This window comes from Chenopodium album, chromosome 3, assembly GCF_948465745.1.
Source record: "Chenopodium album chromosome 3, dcCheAlbu1.1, whole genome shotgun sequence".
In the NCBI taxonomy this organism is placed as follows: Eukaryota; Viridiplantae; Streptophyta; class Magnoliopsida; order Caryophyllales; family Amaranthaceae; genus Chenopodium; species Chenopodium album.
In genome coordinates, this window is record NC_137836.1 from 50,447,680 (window position 1) to 50,475,441 (window position 27,762).

Consider the following 27,762-nt stretch of genomic DNA (forward strand, 5'->3'; position numbering starts at 1 on the left):
CTATATTCATCAAATGTGAACAAACTTGACCTGAGTAGCTCAAGAGTCCAGTGAAGTACAGAATCGACTTGGCAAGATATCAAAACTTAAAGATTAGATCGAGCAATGTTTGCTTGAGCCAAGCGTGACCATCTTAAAGTTATGAATGGAAATTTTCATAAAGAACTCCACAAAGAACATAGTGTGTCCTCACGGAGACCTCGATGTCATTGGAAAATGACTCAAACGATGATGGTTCACAACCCTTCCTATAAAGTTCTTAAAGATTTGCACAAATGACTAATGTTACACTAAACAATATGTTGAAGCTAAGAAAGGACGCCATATTCAATTATGGATAGAAATAACTTCTAAAAGTCTTTTCAAGTATATGTCTAAGGCTCTTAGTCTCAGTGGGAGTTCACTAGCTCAGTGGGAGCTAAGTGGCTCAGTGGGAGCTAGGTGGCTCAGTGGGAGCTGAATGGCTCAATAAAGACTAAAGATAGCTCAAGTGAGAGCTAACTGTTTGTTTCACAACGAACTTTTACCCAAAGACAATATACATGTCTCTTTGTAAGCATTCAAACTAGAACTGAGAATCTCGGAAGACCTTAAAGGACTTCATGAGAATGCTTGATCAAGAATACTCAAAAGGACTTTATAAGTGCCTTAAAAGAGAATTCATTACTCACAAAACATTAAAAATGTTGGAGTAAGATCAACATGATAAAAGGGCTTTGAAAGCTCCTTAAAACTCAGTGTTTGATGCAATTACCCCGTATAGGTATAGAATTCACCAAAGGCTTGGATTAAATCCTATAAATTTTCTATTAAGTTAGAAATAAACCTAAGACTTACAAGCAAAGGAATAATGTCTTATAAGATAGCTACGACAAATCCAAATTCCGAATGATGGTTAGAGGCCATGAAAATCCGAAATAGACTCCATGTTTGAAAATCATGTTCGAAACTTGATTAATTTGCATGAAGGATGAAAGATCCATCAATTGCAAATAAGTTTTCAAGGAGAAAACTAACAAATGTGGAAATGTATATGCATACATAACTAGATTGGCTGAAAAGGATATAATTAATTTCAAGGAGTTGATTTTAATAGAAACCTATTCACCAATCGGAATGCTTAAGTCTTTTCGTGATTGATCTAGCAAAATTGCACATATGAAATATGGCAAAATTGATGCCAAAACCGCCTTCCCAAAATAGGATCTTGGAAGTGACTATGGAATAGTCTAAGGGTTTTGAAAATCTAAATAATGCTAGATTTGAAAGCAAGCACATGGAATCCGTCATGGGATTAAAGGAAGCATTGCATGAAGGAATTGGAACGTGTTTTCTCATAAAGTTAATAAGAGGAATGACTTATGGAGAAACATAGAAATTCTGATGAACAAGAAGTTTAGTGGGAGCAAAAGTAAAGGTCCAACGAGAAGTTTACGAACTCTATTGTGAAACAACTATCAAATGCTAAATGCTTAGATTTGAAAGTATTTTCGACAATGGACCAAGCTAAAGACGATACTTAGTACTTGTTGGGAATTAAGTTCTATGGTATAGACTTAATTAAATGTTTAAATGAGTAAAGGAATTTACCATGTTAAACATGAAGGACTTTGAAAGGCTTTCGACCCATATATGTATGAAGCTAAGTAAATGTTTGAACTAAGTATAAGCTAGGCTAAATACTAAGTCAACTAAGAAAGACTCTAGTAAGAGACTTTCAACCATATCACATAGCGAACATTTTATCAAGACTCAGTGTAACTAAATGAGCTAAATGTCACATGGATGGAATAGAATTGAGAATCATTTTAGAATTAAATCCATCATGTAAAGCTATGATATGGAATCGTCAGACGACTTACTTGCTTAGAGCATGTGAAGTACGTATATAATACCTGTCGACATTAATCTAAGTATTAGATCATTAGATTATAGTCAAGAACATCCATAGCACTTAAATAAGTAGTTGGATGAGTTCTTGACGCATGGAAACAAATACAACTTGAGTTTTGATGTTGCAAGCACAAACCTTAACAAGGATTAGATCCTTAGCAAGGAAGCCATTTATAAGCACGAGGCAAGAAGTGTCGTGGCTTGAGAATGGTAACATGGATATGCATCCATGTATAATGTGCGGAAATTTAAGATAAATTTCCATGATCGTAAGTGATTTAAGTATTCCAAATCATTGTGAGTCGTTTGGAGTGAAATCCATGCAAGGCATCATCGGAGATTCTACTAAAACATATGTTGAGAATATTGTTGCCTGATGAGTGACATTTATGTCACTCTTAGGAAGTATATTTATAGTCATTTTCGTGTTTATTTTATCTTATTTTCCCTTTCTTTCTCTTGTTTTCTCTTTAATAACATTTCTTGTTTATTTGGTAATGTGTTTTAGTTCTTTTCGTAGTTTTTATTAGAATTAGTTTATTTTCATATTTTATTTGCTTGTGATTTGTTATATTTTGTTTTTTATTTTTCCTTAAAAGTATTCTAATTTACTTTTATTTATTTTAATTAGTTTTGAGTCTATTTCATATTTTTATTCACTTGTATAGTTTTTGTTTAATTTTTATTAGTTTTAGTTTTATTTATCTTATTTTTATTATAGTTTATTTATTTTATTTTATTCTTTGTTCCAATTCTATTCTCGGCTTTATGTGTAGGTGTTCGGGTTTCATGTCAAGTGAGTTCGGAGCTTGGGGACGAGTTCAAGTGTACAAATTTCTTTGCTATCTGCTGACTGCTGCCACCTCTTATCCTACACCACACTCTCCCCCTCTAATCTTTCTTACCCTTCACCACACCAAAACAACAACACTGTTGCAGCCACCAACTAATTCCCCTTCACCAATTCGCACTAGCAGCCTACCAATAAACCCAAATCAGCCACCAATTCACCTTCAGCCACCCAAACCAAACCATAGCAACCACAGCATCCATGCACCTGAACCACCATCACCCACCAATTCCACTCACCCTCACAACACCACCCAATCTGCAATTAACCGCACAACTCCCTCCTCTTGCACCACCGCAACTTAGAGCAGCAGCCACCGCAAACCCAAATCAACCCATCTCTCCTCTCTTTGCCCCCAAATTGCATCAGCAACTTCTCCTACCACAGCAACAAATCGCACAGCAACAACCCTAAATCAAAGCAAATTCAATTTCAATCAAGTTCGAGCAAACCGCATAGAAGTTCGATCGAAATGCCAAAAAGTGTCAAAAGAGTCAGAAACATTGGATGTTTTCTTATTTGAAGAGGAGTGGTTGAACACACCCATGGTTCGACCGAACCAACCCCGTAATTCGGTCGAACCTGCTCTCGGTTCGATCGTACCATTTAACGAGCTTCGCACATGATAATTAATAAGATCGAACGGCTGAGACTTGATAAGTGTCATTTATGGCACTCATTTGGCCTCTTTTAGGATGATTTTCATGCTATTTTATAGCCCTTTTCCTTAGTTTTTCCTTAGTTTTATTCTTTATTTCGTTAGTTTGTGCTTTCCATAGTTAGTTTCATTGTTTTGTGCATTTCTTTGTTTATTTGTTCTTTTTCCCTTTTATTTGTTTGTTTTCGTTTGTTTTTATGTTATGATCGTATTTCCAAGGATTCCCGAGCCTTCCTCTCATATTTCTCATCAATTTGGACGCCTCATGTTCGCCTTTTGGAGCTTCAAGTTTGAAGGAACGCAAAGAGCAAGTCAAGAGATCGGTGCACGTATGCGGTGGGGGCGTCATATTTGCCATGAACCCACCAAAATGGCCCTTTCAAGACTGCACACCCTGATGATCATCATCATCATAAAGACGAGCGCACGAGGATGAGCTTGGACAAAGAAGAGGGGGGGCTCCCCTGCTGTCAAGTGCGGGCACGCACGAGGGTGGTGCGGCCGCGCACCTGGGTGGCGCAGGCGCGCCTGCCAGGACCCCTGTTCCGTACCCTTTTTCCCGCGGTCGCGCCTCTCCTCTGATGCGACCGCGCCTTCCGGGGTTTCTTTTGGGAAGATCTAACTAACTCTTCTTTTGTATCTTTCCTATATATAGTTTTTCCTTCTAATTTTAGAGAGAGAGAATTAGAATAGAATTATAATCAGTTTTAGATAAAAAAATTAGTGAGATTTTTAGAGAGAGAAACTCTAGATTTTTAGAGAGAGAATTTCATGGTGGATTATTGATGTTTGAAGATTTCTCCATTTCCTTTGATTTTTGATCAAGTTTGTAAGGATTCCTTTTCTTTAATGCAATCTTTAGTTTGATCTTTAGTTTGATTTGAATTGTTTGTTAAATGTTCAAGTTTGATTGAAGTTTGATTGATTTGTGTTTGATTTTAGCTTGTTTGATTTGATCATGATGAAATTGTTGCTTAGTGTTGTTTGGATTTTGACTTCAATGGCTAGTGAATAGATAGCTAGCTAGGTTAATGGTGAAGCATGTATGAGTAATGGATTAAAGCTAATTGGGGAAAATTGATGGAGTTGACTATGTATTAAATTGGTTGATGATCATGTGCATGTGTGTGATTAATTAAAGAGTAGCTAACTTTGATTGTTGCACTAGATTGCATTGTAAGTTCGCATTGATACGGACCATTGATTTGTGGCTTGCAATTATCGATTGAGGTGTCTTGTGATGATTCCTAGCTAGAGTTTATCGTAGTTGACGCTAGTAAGAACTCTAGGAGAATAGCTTGATATGCTCTCCTGGTTGCATGATTGATTTTCCCTCACATTGTTTGACTTGGTCAATTTGACCTCCCAATTAGTTGAATCCGTTATGATTACATGTGGATCCTAGCCCTAGTGTTTATTACATTTGATTTCTTCTCGTTTATTAGTCGTCTTTGTCCTAGCATAACATTCACACCCAATCATTACATTTCGGAATAGCTTGACCATAGACAATAGATAATCGCCCACCATTCCTTTGGGTTCGACCCTCAACTTACCATTATAATTGTGTAGGGGTGTGTTGAGTGTTTACAATTTTTGTTTGGCCTTGGGTAGGGGTTAGCTTTAACACCGCGTCAAAAATGGCGTCGTTGCCGGGGAACGGTGTTGTGATTGTGTATTGTTGATTGAGTCTATTCCATCTTACTCAAAAATACAAAAGATTTTTCTTCTTTCTTTTAGGCTACACTTGTAGCCGCGTTACTAACAATTTCTTTTGAGTTTTTTCATGCATAGTAGAACTCGTGTTAGGACCTTAGTTCCTTTGGATCCGGAAATAGAAAGAACTCTTTCACGAAGAAGGGTATCCAACCGGTCTTTGAGCCTAAGTTCCTCAACTGAAGAAGAGTTTGAGGAAGAAGAAGAGCAAGCCATGGGAGAGAATCCAAGAGTAGCTTTGAAGGAGTTGGGAATTCCCGGTGCTTATAGGTTTGAGAGTGGCATTTCTCCACCTACAACACCGGCGAATGATTTTGAAATTAGACTGGCTATGATTACTTTGATAGAAAGGAGGCAATTTAGTGGAGCCAAGAGTGAGAGCCCGTTGAATCACCTAAAGGAATTTTAGAAGTATTGTAATACTATCAAGGTGAACGGCATTTCTCAAGAGTTCATTCGGCTAAAGTTGTTTCCCTTTTCTCTTATTGGTCGTGCCTTAGAATGGTTGGATAAAGAGGTTAAGCCAAATTCCCTTAGGACGTGGGATGAAGTTACCAAAGCTTTCTTGTCTCGCTTTTACCCACAAAAGAAGACGGCGGAGGCTAGAGCCTTGATCCAAGGATTCAAACAAAGGCCTAATGAGAGGTACAAGGATTACCAAAGAGAGTGTCCACATCATGGAATTCCTACCTATCAAGTGATACAAATTTTCTATGGAGGCTTGAGCGCTCAAGGCAAGTCATGCCTAGATGGAGGAGTCGGAGGTCTTATAATGAATAGGACGGAAGAAGAGGTAGTTGACATAATTGAGGATGTGGTGAGATACTATAGAGATTGGCAAGAAGGAGAGAGGGAGTCTACGAGCAAGAGTGGCTCGACGGTTAATTCGGTGGATCATCTCAACGCGATTAACAACTTGTCCTCCCAAATTTGAAATCTAGGGAAGGAAGTGACGTCGATCAAAGCAAAGCTTGAGAGTGTTTCTACGAATTCATTGAGTCTTCCATCCCAATCCAAAGGGAGAGGTACATTTTCTAACTCTTCTCCTTCTACTTCCAATAATATGCCAAGTGGTTGTCTATTTTGTGATTCTTGTGGATCTTATGATCATGATTCTTCCATGTGTTCTCAAACTTTTGTTGATGGATGTCATGATGTTGAAATTAATAAATGTGAACATGTGAACTTTGTGTCTAATGCCAATGGTGGTCAATGGTTTGATGGACCTAAGAATTTTAGTAATAGGAATTCTCACCCCCAAGGTGGTTTCGATAACTACAACAATGGAGGCTATAGGAACCAAGGAAACCAAGGTTTTCGAGGTAACTATAACAACCAAGGCTATAGTAATCAAAACCCGAGCCATGGGTATGGTAACCAAAGTCAATCTCAAGGCTTTGGTAATCATTACAATAATGGTGGGAATAATCTAGGCCGTGGCAATTGGAACAACAACCAAAATCGGGGAAGTTTTCAAAATAACAACTAAAGGGGACCCCCACCCGGTTTTGCTCCAAAGCCTCAAGGCAATGGTGAAAATTCTTATTCCCAACCATCATCATTTAAGACAAATTTGGAAGAAATGATTGATAACCAAACCAAGATCATCAACACATATATGACGGTGAGTGACCAGAAATTTAATGAGATGATGACTCATAACAAAATGCTTGAGACACAAATAACCCAACTAGCCAACACTCTAAAGGATTGTGCTAGTCCATCCTCTTTGCCTTCTCAAGGAGTGGAACCTAAGAAACTCGTTTATTCTATCACCACTAGGAGTGGCAGAGTTCTTAATGAGGGAGCTTCTAGGTCCATTGAGGAGGATGAGGAGAGGAGTGACCCAAGAGTGGAAGTTGAGAAGGTTGAGTCTAAGAGTGTGAGTTATGAGGAGGTGCAAGAGAAAAAAAGGAGTAGTGAGAAAGAGTGTGAGGAAGTGCGGAGACCCGACCTTCCATACCCACAAAAATTCTTGAGGCACAAAATTGAGGAGCAATTTGGAAAGTTTATTGCTATTCTCAAGGAAGTTCACCTTTCTATCCCCTTCACCGATGAAATTACCCAAATTCCTAGGTACTCTAAGTTCCTTAAGGAGATTTTGAGTGGGAAGAGAATGTGCAATGAATTGATTCAGTTGAAGTTGGGAGTTGTTGTAGTGCTTTGATTCATAATGAGTTGCCCAAGAAGATGGAGGATCCGGGAAACTTCTCCATTCCATGTGAGATCAAAAGGAAAATGTTAAATAATACTTTTTGTGATCTTGGAGCTAGTGTGAGCGTCATGCCTTATTCCATTTTCAAGAAACTCGAGCTAGGTGAGCTACTCCCATCTAACATAACCCTTCAATTAGTTGATCGGGCTATTATGATTCCAAAGGGGAGAGTTGAGGATGTTCCTCTTAAGATAGGAGGGTTCACTATTCCCGTTGATTTCATTGTGCTTGAGATTGCGGAAGATGACCATATCCCTATCATTTTAGGAAGACCTTTCTTAGCCACTTCGGGAGCCTTAATAGATGTGAAAGGAGGTCGTATTACCTTGAGAATTGGTAAGAAAGAGGAAAGCATTGAGTTGAAACCAATGCATGAGTCTTTGTCTCTTGTGCAAGGAATTATGTGTGCTAATTCCCCTCGCTCTATTGATAATGTGTGCCTGATTAATTCTTCAACTAACGATGTTCTTGAGAATTGTGATGATGTTCTTTCAAGTTTTGATGGCAAGAAGGTTAGTGTAGACACCCATTTGTGTCTCCCCAAAACCAAACCCGGTGATGAGTACCTTTCACGTCGAATCATAATCGAATGAAGCGAAAGTGTGGAAAGTCTAGTGTTGCGGAAAGTTTTAATTTCTTTTCTCTTCTCTTTGTTTTTGAAAACTTATTCTAAGAAAACAGTCCAGTTTTGTTGGTCCATTATATGGGTCCAAAAGTAGTGTAGTTGGATGGGGCTTGCAAAGACCTTTCCAACGATATATTATAAGCCCAATCCCGATGAATATTGAGGAAGTTATGGCCAATTTACTAAACTGGGCCCGGTTTGAGCTTTACATACGGCCCAATGATCTAGGGGAGGGCCTAATATGATTTATCATTCCTAATGCAATTAGGAATGGTTTTAGTCTTCTAGAATCTTCTAGAAGGTTCTTTTCATTCCTAATTCAATTAGCATTGATAAATTGACTTTTGACTTTTCAGAGTTTTAATCAAAATCAAATAGCATTTTCGAGGAAATTATATGATTTTATCCTCCAGTACGGTATATTTATCTGATTTTCGAAAACGCGTTAAAATCAGGCTTGGCGCCTAACCCCAGGCCTTGGCGCCTGGAACCAGGCCTGGCGCTAGCCATTGGCGCCTGGCGCTAGTGTTGGTGCCTGGCGCTAGTGTTGGTGCCTGGCGCCAGTTAGCCAGGGTTGGCGCCAGCTCTGTTTTGTTTAATTTATCTTTTTGGCTGATTTTCTCTATAAATATCGTATTAAAAACTCCGTTTTCATTCACCAATTCTCACGATCAATTATCATCTACATCCATCATTCACCTACAATCATTTTTAATTAGCATTCTCTTAATCATTCAATTCTTTCTTCTTATTTTGCTTTTTCATACAAAATTCCGCATTCACAAGATCTAGAAACACCTAGCCATATTCGAAGTTGCCTTCGCCCTAGACGTGAAAGGTTTAATTTCTGAGGGTTTGGTCCCAAATGTCTCTTTCAATTATTTAATTTAATTGTTTTGTTTATTATTTTCCTTGAAGTTACTAACGTGTGTATTTTGTTATTAGAAAGAGGTACGAAGCATCAAAGTAAGTACTTTAATGGTTTTTATTGATATTATGATGTAGAAATCATGTTTACATTGTTATTATGATATTCCTAGTATCATGTTTAGGGAAAAGGTTATAATATCGAATATATTAAATATGATTCCTGCGATGCTTCCTATATTCTTACTAATATTTATGATTGTTAGTATCATGTTAGGGTTAAAGACTTGATTTTTATTGCTTAGTGACATGCTAGGGTTTGTTATTAATCTTGTTAGTATCATGCCTAGGATCTTGCTATTTTTATTATGCTTTAATATTAACATGAACGTGATTATAATTTATGATGATCATTATTTCGATGATGATTATTTTATCTATGATGATATTATTATGATTATTATAATTATTCGTGACATTGTTTATTATTTATTATGTTGCTTGATATATTTTATTTATTTATTGCTTGATCACGCCTTTTATGCATGTTTAAAGGGAATCTATACTTGTAATCACGCTTAATAAGATATTTAATAATCTGGTTAGGGTTAATTTGATTATAATTCAAGTGATCGCCAATAATAGATTTGCTTGTGCATTAAATTCAACCAACATAGATAAACAGGTTTAGGGTTAATCCTATTGATTGTATGTTAATTAAAAAACGCACATGAATACGATCTGAATAAAGTAGAGGCCTATTATTAGGGCAGGTTCAATCTCTTTTAGGTTGGATTTGTACCATCATCCCCGAACCCTTATTTGGTTCTAAACCTTATGGAGTTGACGATCTCTTGGATCGTTAAGGGGTGTAACCTTCACCTCGTGAACGGTTTACAAGTTCCTAAAACTTGTTGGCGACTCTTTTGCTCTATCTTCTTCCCTTTTGGACGCCACCGTACTTTAGTGTATGATCACAATGGGGTTCAAGCTAGTGGGATTTAAAGGCTTGAAATTATTCCCTACAGTTTTTGGCGACTCCACTGGGGAGGATTTCTATTTTAATTCCTGAATTTGTTTCGGCAATGATTTAGAATGAGTGGATGAGACTCGAAAAGTTCTAAGTATTTCATGTGCGTAATTTTGATTAACATTATTGTCATATGCATAAAAAATATCTCATTGGAAAGACCATCCGTAATGAGTTAAAAACATAGGATTTTACACGTAGGAAATTTGAGGAATGTCTTTCACAACTAGGACTGAAATAACACCGCGCGAAACTGGAAAATTTTATCCAGCACCGAAAGCTGCTGAGGCATGTGGGAAGTAGCGTCAGGGGCCAGAGCATTGGCGCCAGTATATTAACCATAGCGCCAGACGCCAGTATTGGCGCCAGGCACTACAGTTAAAAGCTGGCGCCAGTCTCTGTCTGCTGGCGCCAATTTCCCCCAATACCGAGCCAGAAATATGCGTTCTAATTTTGACCGGTTTTTCGTATTGTTTACTCGATCCTACTTCCTGATTGAATTTTTTCTCACTTTTCTGAAACCCATATGTGTTCTACATATAGACATAACCCTCTGGGAATTCATGCTCAATCTACCTGATTGAACGCTCTGTGCAACAAAGGGTACATCCGAGATGTTGAATTCACCAAACCATAGAAGCGAGTTTTTTTTTTTTCTAAAACTCGCGGTGTCCCATCCACTCGCGCCAACCCTTCACGGTTAGGCTTCTGCGCGGTGCATCCGGAAAATTAACCATGGACCCTCTTTGACTAAACCATATCCCGAACTTTATAGAACTAGAGCCATGGTTAGGTTGCGAACGCATTGCATCATATTGTGCCTACTTGACTAAGTGTGCATTATTTGTTGTGCATATATATTCTATCTTAACCGTTTGTTGACTTGTGTTGAGACTAAATAAGTTAATGACTTAAAGAACTTTGCCTAATTAAATAATTAATTAATTTGAGTCAATAAAGTCTAATATTTTAATCGGAATTGACCTAGTACCACTTTAGGCATACCCCAGCTGACTAATAACACCGAAAACAGTCCCAGACCGAAGCTCCAATACTGGCGCCAAGGTCTGAGCTGTAGCGCCACACTATGAAGTGTAGCGCCTGACGACAGCTTTGTCGTCTGGCGCCAAGCTCCATGGTGTGACGCCAGTCCTGTCGCTTGGCCGACATTTTGGATTATTGGTCGAGTCATTACCTAATGTCTAATTAACCAGTTGGCTAATTAATTCGGTTGATTTTCGCTATCAATAAGACCTTGTCGAGTCATTAATCGAGTCTTAATAGTCTAGCCACATGGTCATGACACGAGTCTCAACATGTCACCTACACTCACTAGTCTTAGCACACACTTCGAGTATATGTCACCTTGACCATGTCTTAGGATCATGCATGAGTCGGTCTTTCTGTCATTTGAGTTGGGGGTACATTCTTCTCCTAATTCTTCATATCCCTCCATCTAAATATTCTTCACATTCCATTCCATCTTTCTTCACTTCCTCCATCCATTGCATGTTGAATAAAGTTTGAGTCAAATAATTAACAATAAATATCCACAAATTCCTTTTCCACAGTACTTGGTCAAGGAGAGAAGGGCGATTAATCAAGGACAGCCTCTTTATTCAAGTCTCATTTTTTAATAAACCGATTCGTTAAAAGAGGAAGGCTAAGAAGATAATGGCAACTCAAGAAGAAGTCAATGATCTTAAGAACCAACTGGCTACCGTGACTGAGACACTGAAGCTTCTCGCACTCAAGATCGATGACCCCGTGAAGCAACAACAGATGGACCTCATGCAAGAGAGCCTAAGCAAGTTGTCTAGCGATTACAAGTTTCAAGAGCTTACATCACAAGGGATCTCGGTCGACAAAGATCTTCTTCCGCAGAAGTTCAATGCCAACGACATCCCAAAATTCAAGGCAACAGATAATCCTTACTTTCATCTAAGAGCTTTTGAAACCATAATGAGTATTAAGGGTATCGATAAGAAGGTTTTCCCCTCTCTGTTCTAACTATCTCTTGAAACCGTTTGCCAACAATGGTACTTCTCCATTGACAAGGAGAAAACCTCTACCTGGGAATCGATAGTAAACGCTTTCGTTGATAGATACAAGTGAAATATTCAAGTTGAAACCGATCATAGACAACTTGAGATGCTAAGACAAAAAGAGAATGAAGGCTTTACTTCTTTCTTTAATAAATGGAGAGAAACTTCCGCCAAGATGATTGAGGTCCCCACCGAGAAGGAGTCTGTGAGGATGTTTATCAAGAATCTTCAAGAGAAGTATTCGAAGCATCTGAAATATCAACACAATCTAAATACTTTCAAGGCCGTTTATGACATTGGAATTGAAATCGAAGATGACCTCGCAAGGCAAAAAGCTACTAATAATAGTAACCACGGTGGCTGGAAAGGAAAGAAGAGCGACAATCCTTCTTCTTCCGAAAACGCCCACTCTAGTAATAATGTTAGTACCTTTGACCATAATGATGTCTTAGCCATGAACAATCAAGGATCTAAGAAGAAACCAAGGCGAGAGTTCACACCCATTGGAATGACCTACTATGCTGCTTTCGATCGCCTTTACGATCGAGGATTAATCAAACCTATTGGCCCTACCGAGGATCCAACACCAGAAAATCGATCTTCGAGATGGAATCCAAACTCCTATTGCAAGTACCATCGAGGAAACGGTCATACTACTGATGAATGCTACAGGTTTCAAAACCTCATTCAAGATCTCATAGAAGCAAACAAGATCTCATTGCCTCTAGCTAGCGAGAAGACTGGGTGATGATGAAGCGAACAATACAAGACAAGAGGCGAGCTTCCACGATGAGATTTCGTGACCTCTTTTTTCTATTTCTTTTTTATTTACTCTTTCCCCAATAAGTCTAGCATAGGCACCTTTTCTTTTCCCTTAGACTAATTTTGTAGATTATTTATTCTCCTTTAATAAAATGAGCATTCATTTCCTTATATGATCATTTCATTATATTGCATCAAATATATAAAAAAAAAGTCAAATTAAACACAAGGTATACCAATGATTTGAGGCACCCCTTGTAGCTACATCATATCTTATTTCACCCTTCAATTATACATCCTTTCTTCATAAACCACTTTGAGCCTCGTCTAACGATAGACCTTTATTCTTCAACCCATATCTACCTAACCTTGGGACGGGATGGTGTGTAACTTATACAATTCTAAAAAGGCTTGAGTGACTCAAAATACTAAATTAGCAAAAAAATAAGCAAGCAAAAATAAAATAAAAGTGTGCAAAAGGGCAAGTGTTTCAATGTCTTTCATATGAAAATATCTTTGATAAGAACACGTCTCAGATTGCGTCTCTTATCAAGTGCTCGGTACCGTGCCTGAGAAACATGAATGCCAAGTGAGTGATAGACCGCATGATCGGGATTGCCCACGCTTATAAAATAGATGCTAAAGCAAAAGATAAAAGAGAGCTAAAAAAGAGTAGAAACTCAAGCATAAAAATACAAAGATTCAATAGCAAGGTTGCACACCTTGGGGGCTTATCTAGGGTCTTGAGCCTTTTATCCCCTTCTTCTTCAGCCTTTAGCCTAACCACGTTACAACCCTTAAAAAGACCTTTTTGAGGTATACACACTTGTGCGAGGTTCGGCTAGAGCTACGTTCGGCCTGATTCCTAACGAATTCGTAGGCAACCTCACATCGAGGTGCGGCCGTAATAAACATGCATTCATATTCACATTCACACACTTGCACCATGATCATATCAAGGGATCTCCAATGCTCATCCCTATTCACGTAGAGCTAGACTTGGGGGCTTGATCCCTATATCATTAGTTTACCTAGCCTAAGAGTCACCATCATTTGACTCTTCTTAAAATAATATCTTTCCACACACTTAGCGCTTGCGGCCTAGCTTTAGTGTCACTATCACACACATCACACATACATGACCAAATATACTTCCCTTAGGAACCCTTTGTCAGGGAATCTTAACACAACGCTGAAGCATGCCTTGTCATATCAAAATCGCTCATCAATCATAATCGTCATTGCATAACGAAGTACGAAGTGCTTAGCCTCCGTGCCTAAGTTACCCAAATACTCTCATCATTGAGTCAACCATTGAGATAGCCTAGGATGGATCAATCCTTGCACCTTGAGAGATAGTATCAAATGACATCTGACTAAGCTCATTCAACATGCATCTTCAAACTTCGCTTCTTCTTTTTCACGTCTTTCTTTTTCGGGAGAAAGTCGGTACCCTCCACAAAAATGACGGAAAATTTTTGTTTTTTGCATTTTTCGAGTCGCACGATCACATTACGATGCACACACGAGTCATGTACACATTGAGTCATGTCGTGTCATATCACTTTGATTTGAGTCTAACACATGTGTCATTTCGTTTCGAGTCGAGTCAACCTCGAGTCAATCATATCGAGTCAAGTTTATACCTTGAGTTGTGTCAAGTCAATGAGTCAAGCAACGCTAAACCTTAGGTCAACCCTAAGATAATTAAAGGGATTGGAAAAGTTCTATAGTCAAAATAAATACAGGTGCAGCAGAACAGGGAAGACCCTATCACAGCGTTCGGCGACAGAGTCAATTCTTGGCGCCAGAGATATTTCAGCAGCGACAGAGCTCGAAGCCTTTCCAAAAGGTGATTTCGACTTCATACAGCAATTTCGGGTTCCTTGGTACGCTAGTTAGCCACTATAAACAATTTGACATGATTAGTAGTCGGCTTGATTACAATCGTAGTAAGTGATTGACCTGACAAAAAAAAAATCGTCTCACTTAGCTTAAGCGCCTAAAACACTGGCTCATTACAATCGGTTCAAAAGCAAGCACTCAAACGACAATATTTCCAAATATGGATTGTCGCGCATTCTTATTAAACGACAAAACTTTCCAAAAATTGGATTGTCATCCCCAACTGACAATATTTCCAAAAATGGATTGTCGTGCATCTTCTTCAACGACAATTTTTCCAAGATTGGATTGTCATCTCTGGCAAGGTTTCCAAGCATGGATTGTCGTGCTCCTTCTTTGTTGGCAAATTTTTCCAAGTTTGGATTGTCATACGTTCATCGGCTCGTTGGTAAGTTTTCCAAGATTGGATTGTCATGCACCCAGTTCCCTATGGCAAAATTTCCCAAAGGATTGTTGTAGGTCTCTATTCATCATAAATTTCGGCAAAGGTTCCTCAAGGTGGATAGTCATTCATTTCATCAAAATGGCAAATTTCCCGAAGTGGATTGTCGGTCAACTCTTTTTGCAAATGTTCCAAGACGCGGATTGTCAATAGTGGCAATATTTTCCCAAAATCCAATGATGAAAGTATCCCAATATATTCCAAGGTGGATTGTTTTCAAGAGTTATATTCCAAGATGTTGATTGTCGATCGTAGTAAATTTCTTATGAAGGATTGTTACGAAGCATTGGATTTTGGCAAATTTCCCGAGATACGGATGGTCGCTTCATCGTGGCAACATTTCCAAGGATGGATTGTTACGTGGCATTGACAACTTTCCCTAAATCGGATTGTCATACATTACATAAGAATTGTGTTTGCAACTATTCCCAAATAAAAGAGGATTGTCGACATACTGGTTCACAAGCAGCAAAGCGCCGACGTACAGGCATAGCGAAAGCAAAGTTCAGGCAAACTTTTAAAGATCGACAGGCGTGGATCTTCGGTAATTTCCTTCGGAAAATTATCGCATCAAATGAGGATGACTTCAAGAGAAGATATCTTCGACAGCATTCCCTAGCTTGCGGAGAGTTGTCACAAACAACTAGAGGTAATTTCCGGCGAAGTTATCTTGATAGTATTCCCTTGGACGCGGAATATTATCAATGCTGATGGAGATTGTTTCAAGAGAAGCAATCTTCGATAGTATTCCCTTGGACACGGAATATTATCAATGCGGATGGAGATTGTTTCAAGAAAAGCAATCTTCGATAGTATTCCCTTGGACGCGGAATATTATCAATGCGGAGGAGGATTGCTTCAGGCAAAGCAATCTTCTAATTTGGAAGCAGTTACGGGCGTAGCGGTTTTCAAGCGGGATGGCATTCTCTAGCTTGCAGGAGGTCATCAAAACAACAGTAAAGCGGCAGCAAATTGGCTACTTTCAGAGACGTGTGCTCGACGGTGCAAGATACGCGTTTCTTAACTCTTTTATCTGTTTAACTAATGCTAGTTTTGCAGGTATCGGCGTTACAAGAGTGATTTAGGATCGCAGAACGTTCTGAATCATTCTCCGTCCCTATCGATACTTTGACTTTTGTTTTCGAAACCTGCGTTTCTCCAAACTCAGTCAAAGTGGGGGCTTCTGTAGACACCCATTTGTGTCTCCCCAAAACCAAACCCGGTGATGAGTACCTTTCATGTCGAATCATAATCGAATGAAGCGAAAGTGAGGAAAGTCTAGTGTTGCGAAAAGTTTTAATTTCTTTTCTCTTCTCTCTGTTTTTGAAAAGTTATTCTAAGAAAAAAGCCAATCCAATTTGGTTGGTCCATGATATGGGTCCAATAGTAGTGTAGTTGGATGGGGCTTGCAAAGACCTTTCCAACGATATATTATAAGCCCAATTCCGATGAATATTGAGGAAGTTATGGCCAATTTACTAAACTGGGCCCAGTTTGAGCTTTATATACGGCACAATGATCTAGGGGAGGGCCTAATATGATTTATCATTCCTAATGCAATTAGGAATGGTTTTAGTCTTCTAGAAGGTTCTTTTCATTCCTAATTCAATTAGCATTGATAAATTGACTTTTGACTTTTCAGAGTTTTAATCAAAATCAAATAGCATTTTCGAGGAAATTATATGATTTTATCCTCCAGTACGGTATATTTATCTGATTTTCGAAAACGCGTTAAAATCAGGCTTGGCGCCTAACCCTAGGCCTTGGTGCCTGGAACCAGGCCTGGCGCTTGGCGCTAGCCATTGGCGCCTGGCGCTAGTGTTGGTGCCTGGCGCCAGTTAGCCACGGTTGGCGCCTGCTCTGTTTTTTGTGCGTCAGACTCTGTTTTGTTTAATTTATCTTTTTGGCTGATTTTCTCTACAAATATCGTATTAAAAAATCCGTTTTCATTCACCAATTCTCATAATCAATTATCATCTACATCCATCATTCACCTACAATCAGTTTTAATTAGCATTCTCTTAATCATTCAATTCTTTCTTCTTATTTTGCTTTTTCATACAAAATTCCGCATTCACAAGATCTAGAAACACCTAGCCATATTTGAAGTTGCCTTCGCCTTAGACGTGAAAGGTTTAATTTCTGATGGTTTGGTCCCAAATGTCTCTTTCAATTATTTAATTTAATTGTTTTGTTTATTATTTTCATTGAAGTTACTAACGTGTGTATTTTGTTATTAGAAAGAGGTACGAAGCATCAAATTAAGTACTTTAATGGTTTTTATTGATATTATGATGTAGAAATCATGTTTACATTGTTATTATGATTTTCCTAGTATCATGTTTAGGGAAAAGGTTATAATATCAAATATATTAAATATGATTCTTGCGATGCTTCCTATATTCTTCCTAATATTTATGATTGTTAGTATCATGTTAGGGCTAAAGACTTGATTTTTATTGCTTAGTGACATGCTAGGGTTTGTTATTAATCTTGTTAGTATCATGCCTAGGATCTTGCTATTTTTATTATGCTTTAATATTAACATGAACGTGATTATAATTTATGATGATCATTATTTCGATGATGATTATTTTATCTATGATGATATTATTATGATTATTATAATTATTCGTGACATTGTTTATTTATTATGTTGCTTGATATATTTTATTTATTTATTGCTTGATCACGCCTTTTATGCATGTTTAAAGGGAATCTATACTTGTAATCACGCTTAATAAGATATTTAATAATCTTGTTAGGGTTAATTTGATTATAATTCAAGTGATCGCCAATAATAGATTTGCTTGTGCATTAAATTCAACCAACATAGATAAACAGGTTTAGGGTTAATCCTATTGATTGTATGTTAATTAAAAAGCGCACATGAATACGATCTGAATAAAGTAGAGGCCTATTATTAGGGCAGGTTCAATCTCTTTTAGGTTGGATTTGTACCATCATCCCCGAACCCTTATTTGGTTCTAGACCTTATGGAGTTGACGATCTCTTGGATCGTTAAGGGGTGTAACCTTCACCTCGTGAACGGTTTACAAGTTCCTAAAACTTGTTGGCGACTCTTTTGCTCTATCTTCTTTCCTTTTGGACGCCATCGTACTTTAATGTATGATCACAGTGGGGTTCAAGCTAGTGGGATTTAAAGGCTTGAAATTATTCCCTACAGTTAGTGAAGAGAAAATGATGATTCCTAAGCTTACGAACGAGGAGGAAGTTGAAATCCCTCATTGGTTTGAGCTCTATCCTCAAGATGGAGAAGATGTTTTCATGAGTATGGATGGTGAGGAACCATCTACAATAAGCAACAAGCCAAAGAAAAAGGCTCGTGATTCTAAGAAGTAGAGAGAGAGAAAGAAGTTACGGAAAGAAAAATTTGCAATCGAAAAGTTTTTGAAGGAAGTTTCAGCAAGCAACAACAAGAGGTTGCTAGAAGTTGAAAAAGAATTTGCTTTTTCCGCTACCTTGAAAAAGGTGGTGTTATTTGACCCTCCATGATTTGGAGGAAGGGTCGAGCTTAGGACCATAAGCAAGCGCTTCCCGGGAGGTAACCCAGATATTTCTAACTTTTCTTTTTGATTTTCTAATTTCTCTTATTTTTCCTTCTTTTATTTTCTTTTCTTTCACTTTTCTACTTGATTGGATTTGTAGGTTGCATTTTTGGAATTGGATTTCATTAAGTGAGCATAAAGAATGAGAAGGTGTTTTGCGATTTTTGATGTGATTATACTCGATTTTATCGAAATTTGAGGTAGAAGGGTAAGAATCTTGGTAAGGTAAGTTAGGGATTTTGTGCTTTAAAGTTGAAGGAAGTTTGCTCTTGGTGAATTTTTATGGTGGGTTCATGAAATTCTAGTTTTGAACCCACTACAACGGGATTTTGCTACTGCCTATGTTGGTGTTTATTATCATCATTATTCGTGTACCCACCAATGATCGCACCGAGATCTAAAAAAGAGAGAGAGAGCTTGGCTGGGCTCAGCCCGTGCCCCCCCCCCCCCCTTATCTTCCTTCCTTCCTTTCTTCTTTCATTTCCCCTTATTCCTCCTTCATATCTTCGACCCCCATCATCCTCAAACCCTCAAGACCGCACCGCTCACTTCAACAACTCATCAAAATTTCAACTCAAATCACTCAAATTTTCATTCCAAATTCACTAAATCCTTCTACATTTTCATCCAAACCATCAAATTCATACTACTTTCATCAAATTAAACCTCCAATCTCTCTCCTCCATACTTGGGTATAATTTGGGGTTTTTCTATTTGGTGGAAATTGGTGGTTAAAAGTGGTTCAATCTTGCTTCATATATGGTATAATCATCTTCTCTAGCTTTTAATTGCTTAATTATGTCATATAATTGCAAGTTTTTATTTGTTCATGAGCATGAATAGTGGTAGTACCAACTTTGATGATTTTGATGATTGATATTGGCTTTTGGTTGATTATTTGAGTTGTTTGTCATTTGATTTTACCTCACATTGTGTTGTTTGTTGATTTTGTAGCATTTGTGAGCAATTTTGTTGAGAATTTTGGAATTTGAATTTTGGTAGTTTGGGTATGTAGACACCTAAAAAAACGTCTCCCCAAAACCAAACCCGATGATGAACAACCTTTCACCGCCATTATAGGTCGGGTTGAGTATTTAATTTTCGGAGTGCTTAAATCCATATTCAATCCCAATACATTTCATTAAACCAACATAATTCCTAGCCCATTTCCCCAAAACTTAACTAGTTTTCCTCTTTTCGTGCCTTTAAACCCAAAATAATTCATTTCGTGTCCTATAAAATCATTTATTTCGTGTCCTTTTTATAAAAACGTCTAATCCATTTTATTTTGGTCCATAATCTGGGTCCAATGATTAAATAATTGGATGGGGCTTTAAAATAGCTTTCCAACGATATACTATAAGTCCAAATCCGAGTTATAACGAATACGTTATGGCCAAAATATTAAACTGAGCCCAAACCGAACCTAAGCCCAACTTACCTACGACCCAATGATCATGTGGAGGGTCCAAATTATTTAATCCCATTCCTAAACCAATTAGGATTAATTGGAAACTTCTATAAGTTTCTAAAATATCTTAATTATCCTTTTTGAAAAGATAAGATTAAATAGTTTGAAATTGAATAAAACTCCTTTTTTTGAAAATCCTATTTATATCCGAATTGAAAGATGTTCAAAGATAGACTGATATTATTTTCGTGCATCATAGTTTTTATCCAAATTTTTTATGGTTGGATAGCCCTTGAAATTATCTTTCCAATGATATATTATAATATCAATTCCGAGCTATAACGAAAAGATATGAATCCAATAAAAAACTCTATCCAAAACTGACACCGTCCCACTATTTTAGCCATATCTTTTATTATATAAATTATTTTAATCTGATTTTAATTGGGTTAGAAAGTAGACTTCAATATCTTTCCAACTATATATTATTCATCGTATTCCGATTTCTGGATCAAAACATATGATAAAAACAAAAACCGCAAAAACTGCTGTCTATCGAGTTTTATTCCGATTTAATTCGGATCTTATCTTGTTTTTTCAACCTCTCTTTTTTCTCTATAAATAGAGGTCATATCACCCTTTTCCAATCATCAACAATCTTGATCACAAAATAATTCTCTTCTCCCTCTTTAGCCTAAATATTAGCCTCCCTATTCTTCCAAAATACTTCCCCTAATTAAGCACTCCAAGGAGTTCATACAATACCCAAAGTTCTATACTTAAACCAAGGCGTGAAAGGTATAATTGACTGAGGGTTTGGACCAAATCAACTCTACTTTAATTTAATTTTCATTTGCTTTATATTTTTTTTATTGAAGTTAATAACAGTTTATTCATGATGTAGCAATTTAAAGGAACGCGCAGAATGTGAGTAATTAATCAATTTAATTATTCTTATTTTATTTTAATATTGCTAGTATCATGGTTAGGTTAATTTTATATTTGATTTGACTAACATTATTACTTTTGAATTGCTTCCAATATTAATGTTTATTCTTTTATTATTTATTGATCACTATATTGCATGTTTAAAGGGAATATGTAATTGGAAATCACGCCTAATAAGATAATTTGGACAACCGGTTTAGGTTCCTTTTAAATCTTGTTGTTAATTGAAGTGATCACAATATTTTAGAATTATGTGTTGCATTAATATTAAACCAATTTAGATTAATAATAGTTTGGAGCAAATTGAATCTTTGTTTGTATGCCTTTGAGATCGCAGGAATCACTTTTCACTATAAGAATCGAGTAGAGGCCAATACGGGCGAATGTGACTCTATGACTCACTTCGTACCATCATCCCCGATCTTCCATTCGTGGTTCCGAACCATATGGAGGTAGTAATCTCATGGATTATGAATGGGGTGTAACCTTCACGGGTCAATCGTTGTTGCCTTCGTTGTCCCTTTATTCGTGGTTGCCTTTTATGATCCGTGAACGGTTTACAAGTTCTTTAAAAACTTGTTGGCGGCTCCCTACTTTCCTTGTCCCTAATCGTATATGTCAATTTCCACTTCTTATGATTGCCAAGCATATTCACCACATGCTTTAACGTAGGCGCACTTCGAGCGACGCCTACAATTTGGCGACTCCACTAGGGAGGATTCTTGGTTAATTATCGATTTGAGTGATCGATATTTAATTAAGATGAGTGGATGAGACTTGAAAGATTCTTGAAAAATATTCCTGTGATTAATTTGGCATTTTTGCATATGCATTTTAGATTACCTATTTTGCCACAATAGTACGTGTTCTACGTATGTGGCTAGCCCGAGGGATTTCAGCTCTATCAACCCAAAAACGCTCATGGCAATAAGGGTTCATCCGAGTTTTTAAATCCACCCAAACCATGGAGTCGAGTTCGATTTCATCACGAACTCGCGGAGCCGCCTGTTGGCTTACACCCTTAAGGGAGGCTGCCTTGCTAACGCGTCCAAACTCTTAACCATGGTACCCTTTGACACCCAAAAGCTTGACCATAGTCGAACATAGAACTTGACTTTAGGTTGCGAACTTCATTGCATCATTCGTGACGATGTGCTTATATGTGAATTTTTTTTATTGATTTTTTTAATTATTTTTTTTATTAAACCCTTTTTATTTTTATTTTTTTTTAGAGTCGAGTCATAGATTTTTTTTTTTAATTTTTGAGTCACTCGGATTTTTATTCCCGTATACTGCACAAGAGTCAACTTGTTTTGGTCATAACCGGAGTTCTAGAAAGAGTTACGTGTTGTGCCACCTATGGATCTGTAGCCCCGGGTTTTATCTTTCATTTGGCGTTGCTTTAGTCTCAATTAGAGTCACAGATAAAAATTTATAACCGATATACTACAGCCTGTCCGGTTTAGGTGTCTTTTTAGCGTCAACTTTCTTTTGTTTTATTTTTAAATTTTTTTTTTATTATCTTTTCGTGTCAAGTTAGTATTAGCCAAATCCTTTAATCCGTGTCAACTCATATAACATAGAATTATAGATTTTTATTTTTTATTTATTTATTTTTTATACCCATGAGTCATAACTCTTCTAAAATTTTAGTCCTCTTCCTAGTTTCTTGTGATTTTTTGTGGTAACCTTAACATGTGTTTTTTTTTATTTGATTGTTGTTGATCGTATTTATGACTAATGATTGTCAATGGACCGTTTTCACCTAGTAAATTGCATAAACGTTAAAATTGGACAAAACTAATCAAGTTAATTTGTCTTTTAGTCTTCCGTGATATTTGGTCATTGGGTCCTTTGTTTTTCACAACGTTCTCATGTCTAGCCATGCGATCATACCACGAGTCTTAATAAACTCACCTAATCACACATGTTGAGTCATTGCACACACTTTGTCTTCGAGTAATGCACTATATTGTTTATGATCGTATACTAGGACCAGGCATGCATCGCTTTCCGTCGTAATAGGAATGAGTGGAGTATTTCCCATCAGTTTTAAAAATTGTTTCATACACTCTTCCTTTCCAATCCGAGTATTGAGTGAATGCATTAAGGGAGCTCATTTTGTTCCATAATACTCGAGTTCAAGAATCACTAGTTAAGAGTTGGAAGAATAAGGGGAACGTCATTCCTTCCTTCTTTTCTTCCAATCAAAGCATCAGCAACAAATAATTCATTAGCAACCATGAAGACGAAGTACAAGACAAGTCTCTATACAAGATTTCATTTTTTTCTCCTTTCGTTTCATCCCTTTTCCCCTAATAAGTCTAGCATAGGTTCTCCTTATCCTTATGTCTATATGACATGTTCCATCAATGAGCATTTCTTTCCTTTGCATTCGATCATGTCATGCGCAAAAAAAAAAAAAAAAAAAAAAAAAAAAAAAAAAAAAGAAAAGAAAAAAGATTCATCAATTGCCGAACTAAACACAAGGTATACAAATGATTTGAGGAACCTTTGCAACCCATTCATTCTCCATTAACCATTCAATCATATATCCATTTTTTCATCAACCACTTTGAGCCTCGTCTAACGTTTGACCTTCATTTCTTCAACCCACATTCACTGAACCCTGGGATGGGAAGGTGTGCAATTTGTGTAACAATCAGAAAGCAAGTTCAAATTAAAAATAAAAAAAAAGGAAAAGAATAAGTAAATAAAAAAACAAAGTCTAAAGGCAAGTGTTCCAATGTCTCCGATATGAACATGTCTCAAATTGCGTCTCTCATCGAGTGCTTGGTACTGTACCTGAGAAACATGAATGCTAACTGAGTGATGGACCGCATGATCTGAGATTGCCTACATTGATTCACAAGAATGGTAAAAAGAAAAAAAAAATTCAAAACAAAAAAAATACATGAAAAATAAAACTTGCAAAGTCTAATACATAATTGCATATCTTACGGGCTTCTCTCGGGTCTTGAGCCTTTTACCCCTTTCTTCTTTAAACCTTCAGCTTATCCACATTACAACCCTTGAAAGACCTCTTTTAGGTGTACACACACTTGTGCAAAGTTCGGTTAGAGCTACGTTGGCCTGATTCCTAACGGATACGTAGGCAACCTCACATCGAGGTGCGGCCACATTCACATTCATATCCACATTCATATTCATATCCATGCATGATCGAGTCAAAGAATATCCAATGCTTACCCCTACCCATTTAGAGCTAGACTTGGGGGCTTGAACCCACATCATTTAGCCTACCCAGCCTAAAGAGTCATCATCTTTGACTCTTCTCACATCTATTTCCATCACCATAACCCTTGCAGCCATCCTTAGTATCACATTCACACACTTCACTCACACATACATATCCATATCACCTTTCCTTCTAGGAACCTTCTATCATGAAATCTTACTTCAACGATGTGCATGTTTCGTCATCTTTCAAGACAACATCAAAAGAGACATTGTATACTTGCCTAGCTTCTAGACCTAAGTAATGTTCATTGTTTCATACATCGCATATTGTGCTTATCTCCTTGACCTATGTGACATTCATTATGCGATACTCATCGATCACTTCGTCTATATACGTGCTTAGCTTCCAAACCTAAGTAAAGTTCAAGATCATTTCTTTACACCATATGTGATGCTTAGCTCCATGACCTAAGTTCATTCATCTATCGTTTCACATGAAGTAATTGTCCTTAGCCTCCTAGCTAAGAACATACATCATGCATACATTATACTCAAGACGGGAAGTTCAATATGACAAGAAGAAAATCCATGTGATTCATTTCTTCTTGCTCAACAAGGAAGTTCAAAACTTCTTCCCTTTTCTTATCATGACTTTTATTTTGGGGAAGTTCAAAAACAAAACTTCATTTTTCACGTCTTTCTTTCTCGGGAGAAAGTCGGTACCCTCCACTATACTCATGACAAAAATGACGGAAAATTTTTGCTTTTGCATTTTTAATTGCTTGTGTCAGTGCACACACTCACTCAAGACACACACAATCACAAGTCATACACATGTCATGTCATGTCAAGTCAAAGCTTGATCAAGTCAGTTGGTCAAGTCAATCATAGTCTATACGAGTCCCTTATCAAATTTCATTTTGCAGGTCTCAATTACAGCCCACGTCCGGGGACAAGCGGACCATTTACAGCCCACGTCCGGGGACAAGCGGACCATCTACAGCCCACGTCCGGGGACAAGCAGACCATTTACAGCCCACGTCCGGGGACAAGCGGACCATTTACAACCAGCCCGTGTCCGAGGATAAGCGGACCATCTACATCCCACGTCCGGGGACAAGCGGACCATTTACAACCAGCCCACTTCCGGGGACAAGCGGACCATCTACAGCCAACGTCCGGGGACAAGCGGACCATCTACAGCCCACGTTCGGGGACAATCGAACCACCATCATTTCATGAAGCAAGGTTCTCGATACACAGAGACTTGCAATCTCATCATATGTCGACTTTCCTCAAGCATGGAAAGTATTATCCGGTGGATTTCTTCAAGCATAGAAAACCGCCAAATTCCTTTGTCGGCTTTCCTCAAGCATGGAAAGCATTATCGGTGGATTTCTTCAAGCATAGAAAAACGCCAAAATCATATATCGACTTTCCTCAAGCATGGAAAGTGTCATCCGGTAGGTTTCTTCAGGCTTAGAAAGCTACCAAACTCATCTGTCGGTTTTCCTCAAGCATGGAAAGCGTTTCAACAAACGTCATCCGTTGGATTCCTTCAAGCATAGGAAGTTGCCAAACTCATTTGTCACCGATACACTGGTGTCAGATACGTATTCTATCCTTTTACTCTTTTATCTGTGGAATTAACATTTTTCTGCAGGTATCGGCGTATACAAAGTGATTTAGGATCGCAGAACGTCTTAAATCATTCTCCGTCCCTATCGACTACTTTGACTATCGATTTCGAAACTGACGTTTCTACAAACTCAGTCAAAGTGGGGGCTTCTGTAGACACCTAAAAATGTCTCCTTAAAACCAAACCCGATGATGAACAACCTTTCACCACCATTATTGGTCGGGTTGAGTATTTAATTTTTGGAGTGCTTAAATCCTTATTCAATCCAATACATTTCGTAAAACCAACCTAATTCCTAGCCTTTTTCCCCAAACCATAACTAATTTTCCTCTTTTCGTACCTTTAAACCCAAAATAATTCATTTCGTGTCCTTTAAAATCATTTATTTCGTGTCCTTTTTATAAAAACGTTTAATCCAGTTTATTTTGGTCCATAATCTGGGTCCAATGATTAAATAATTGGATGGGGCTTTAAAATAGCTTTCCAACGATATACTATAAGTCCAAATCCGAGTTATAACGAATACGTTATGGCCAAAATATTAAACTGAGCCCAAACCGAACCTAAGCCCAACTTACCTACGACCCAATGATCATGTGGAGGGTCCAAATTATTTAATCCCATTCCTAAACCAATTAGGATTAATTGGAAACTTCTATAAGTTTCTAAAATATCTTAATTATCCTTTTTGAAAAGATAAGATTAAATAGTTTGAAATTGAATAAAACTCCTTTTTTTGAAAATCCTATTTATATCCGAATTGAAAGATGTTCAAAGATAGACTGATATTATTTTCGTGCATCATAGTTTTTATCCAAATTTTTTATGGTTGGATAGCCCTTGAAATTATCTTTCCAATGATATATTATAATATCAATTCCGAGCTATAACGAAAAGATATGAATCCAATAAAAAACTCTATCCAAAACTGACACCGTCCCACTATTTTAGCCATATCTTTTATTATATAAATTATTTTAATCTGATTTTAATTGGGTTAGAAAGTAGACTTCAATATCTTTCCAACTATATATTATTCATCGTATTCCGATTTCTGGATCAAAAGATATGATAAAAACAAAAACCGCAAAAATTGCTGTCTATCGAGTTTTATTCCGATTTAATTCGGATCTTATCTTGTTTTTTCGACCTCTCTTTTTTCTCTATAAATAGAGGTCGTATCACCCTTTTCCAATCATCAACAATCTTGATCACAAAATAATTCTCTTCTCCCTCTTTAGCCTAAATATTAGCCTCCCTATTCTTCCAAAATACTTCCCCTAATTAAGCACTCCAAGGAGTTCATACAATACCCAAAGTTCTATACTTAAACCAAGGCGTGAAAGGTATAATTGACTGAGGGTTTGGACCAAATCAACTCTACTTTAATTTAATTTTCATTTTCTTTATATTTTTTTTATTAAGTTACTAACAGTTTATTCATGATGTAAAAATTATAAGGAACGCGCAGAATGTGAGTAATTAATTAATTTAATTACTCTTATTTTTTTTTTAATATTGCTAGTATCATGATTAGGTTAATTTTATATTTGATTTGACTAACATAATTATTGTTGAATATCTTCCAATATTAAGTTTATTCTTTTATTATTTATTGATCACTATATTGCATGTTTAAAGGGAATATGTAATTTGAAATCACGCCTAATAAGATAATTTGGACAACCGGTTTAGGTTCCTTTTTAATCTTGTTGATAATTCAAGTGATCACAATATTTTAGAATCATGTGTTGCATTAATATTAAACCAATTTAGATTAATAATAGTTTGGAGCAAATTGAATATTTGTTTGTATGCCTTTGAGATCGCAGGAATCACTTTTCACTATAAGAATCGAGTAGAGGCCAATACGGGCGAATGTGACTCCATGACTCACTTCGTACCATCATCCCCGATCCTCCTTTTGTGGTTCTGAACCATATGGAATTAGTAATCTCATGGATTATGAATGGGGTGTAACCTTCA

The 27,762-nt window shown here is 37.2% G+C and overlaps 1 protein-coding gene across 1 annotated transcript; it reads left to right on the plus strand.

The window, feature by feature from the left end:
* Positions 1 to 6,735: 6,735 nt before the first annotated feature.
* LOC145625097 (uncharacterized) lies at positions 6,736 to 7,284 on the plus strand. The gene has a single exon (XM_081678180.1). It carries the CDS (start codon positions 6,736 to 6,738, stop codon positions 7,282 to 7,284), a length of 549 nt encoding a protein of 182 aa, XP_081534306.1.
* The last annotated feature ends 20,478 nt before the right edge of the window (positions 7,285 to 27,762 follow it).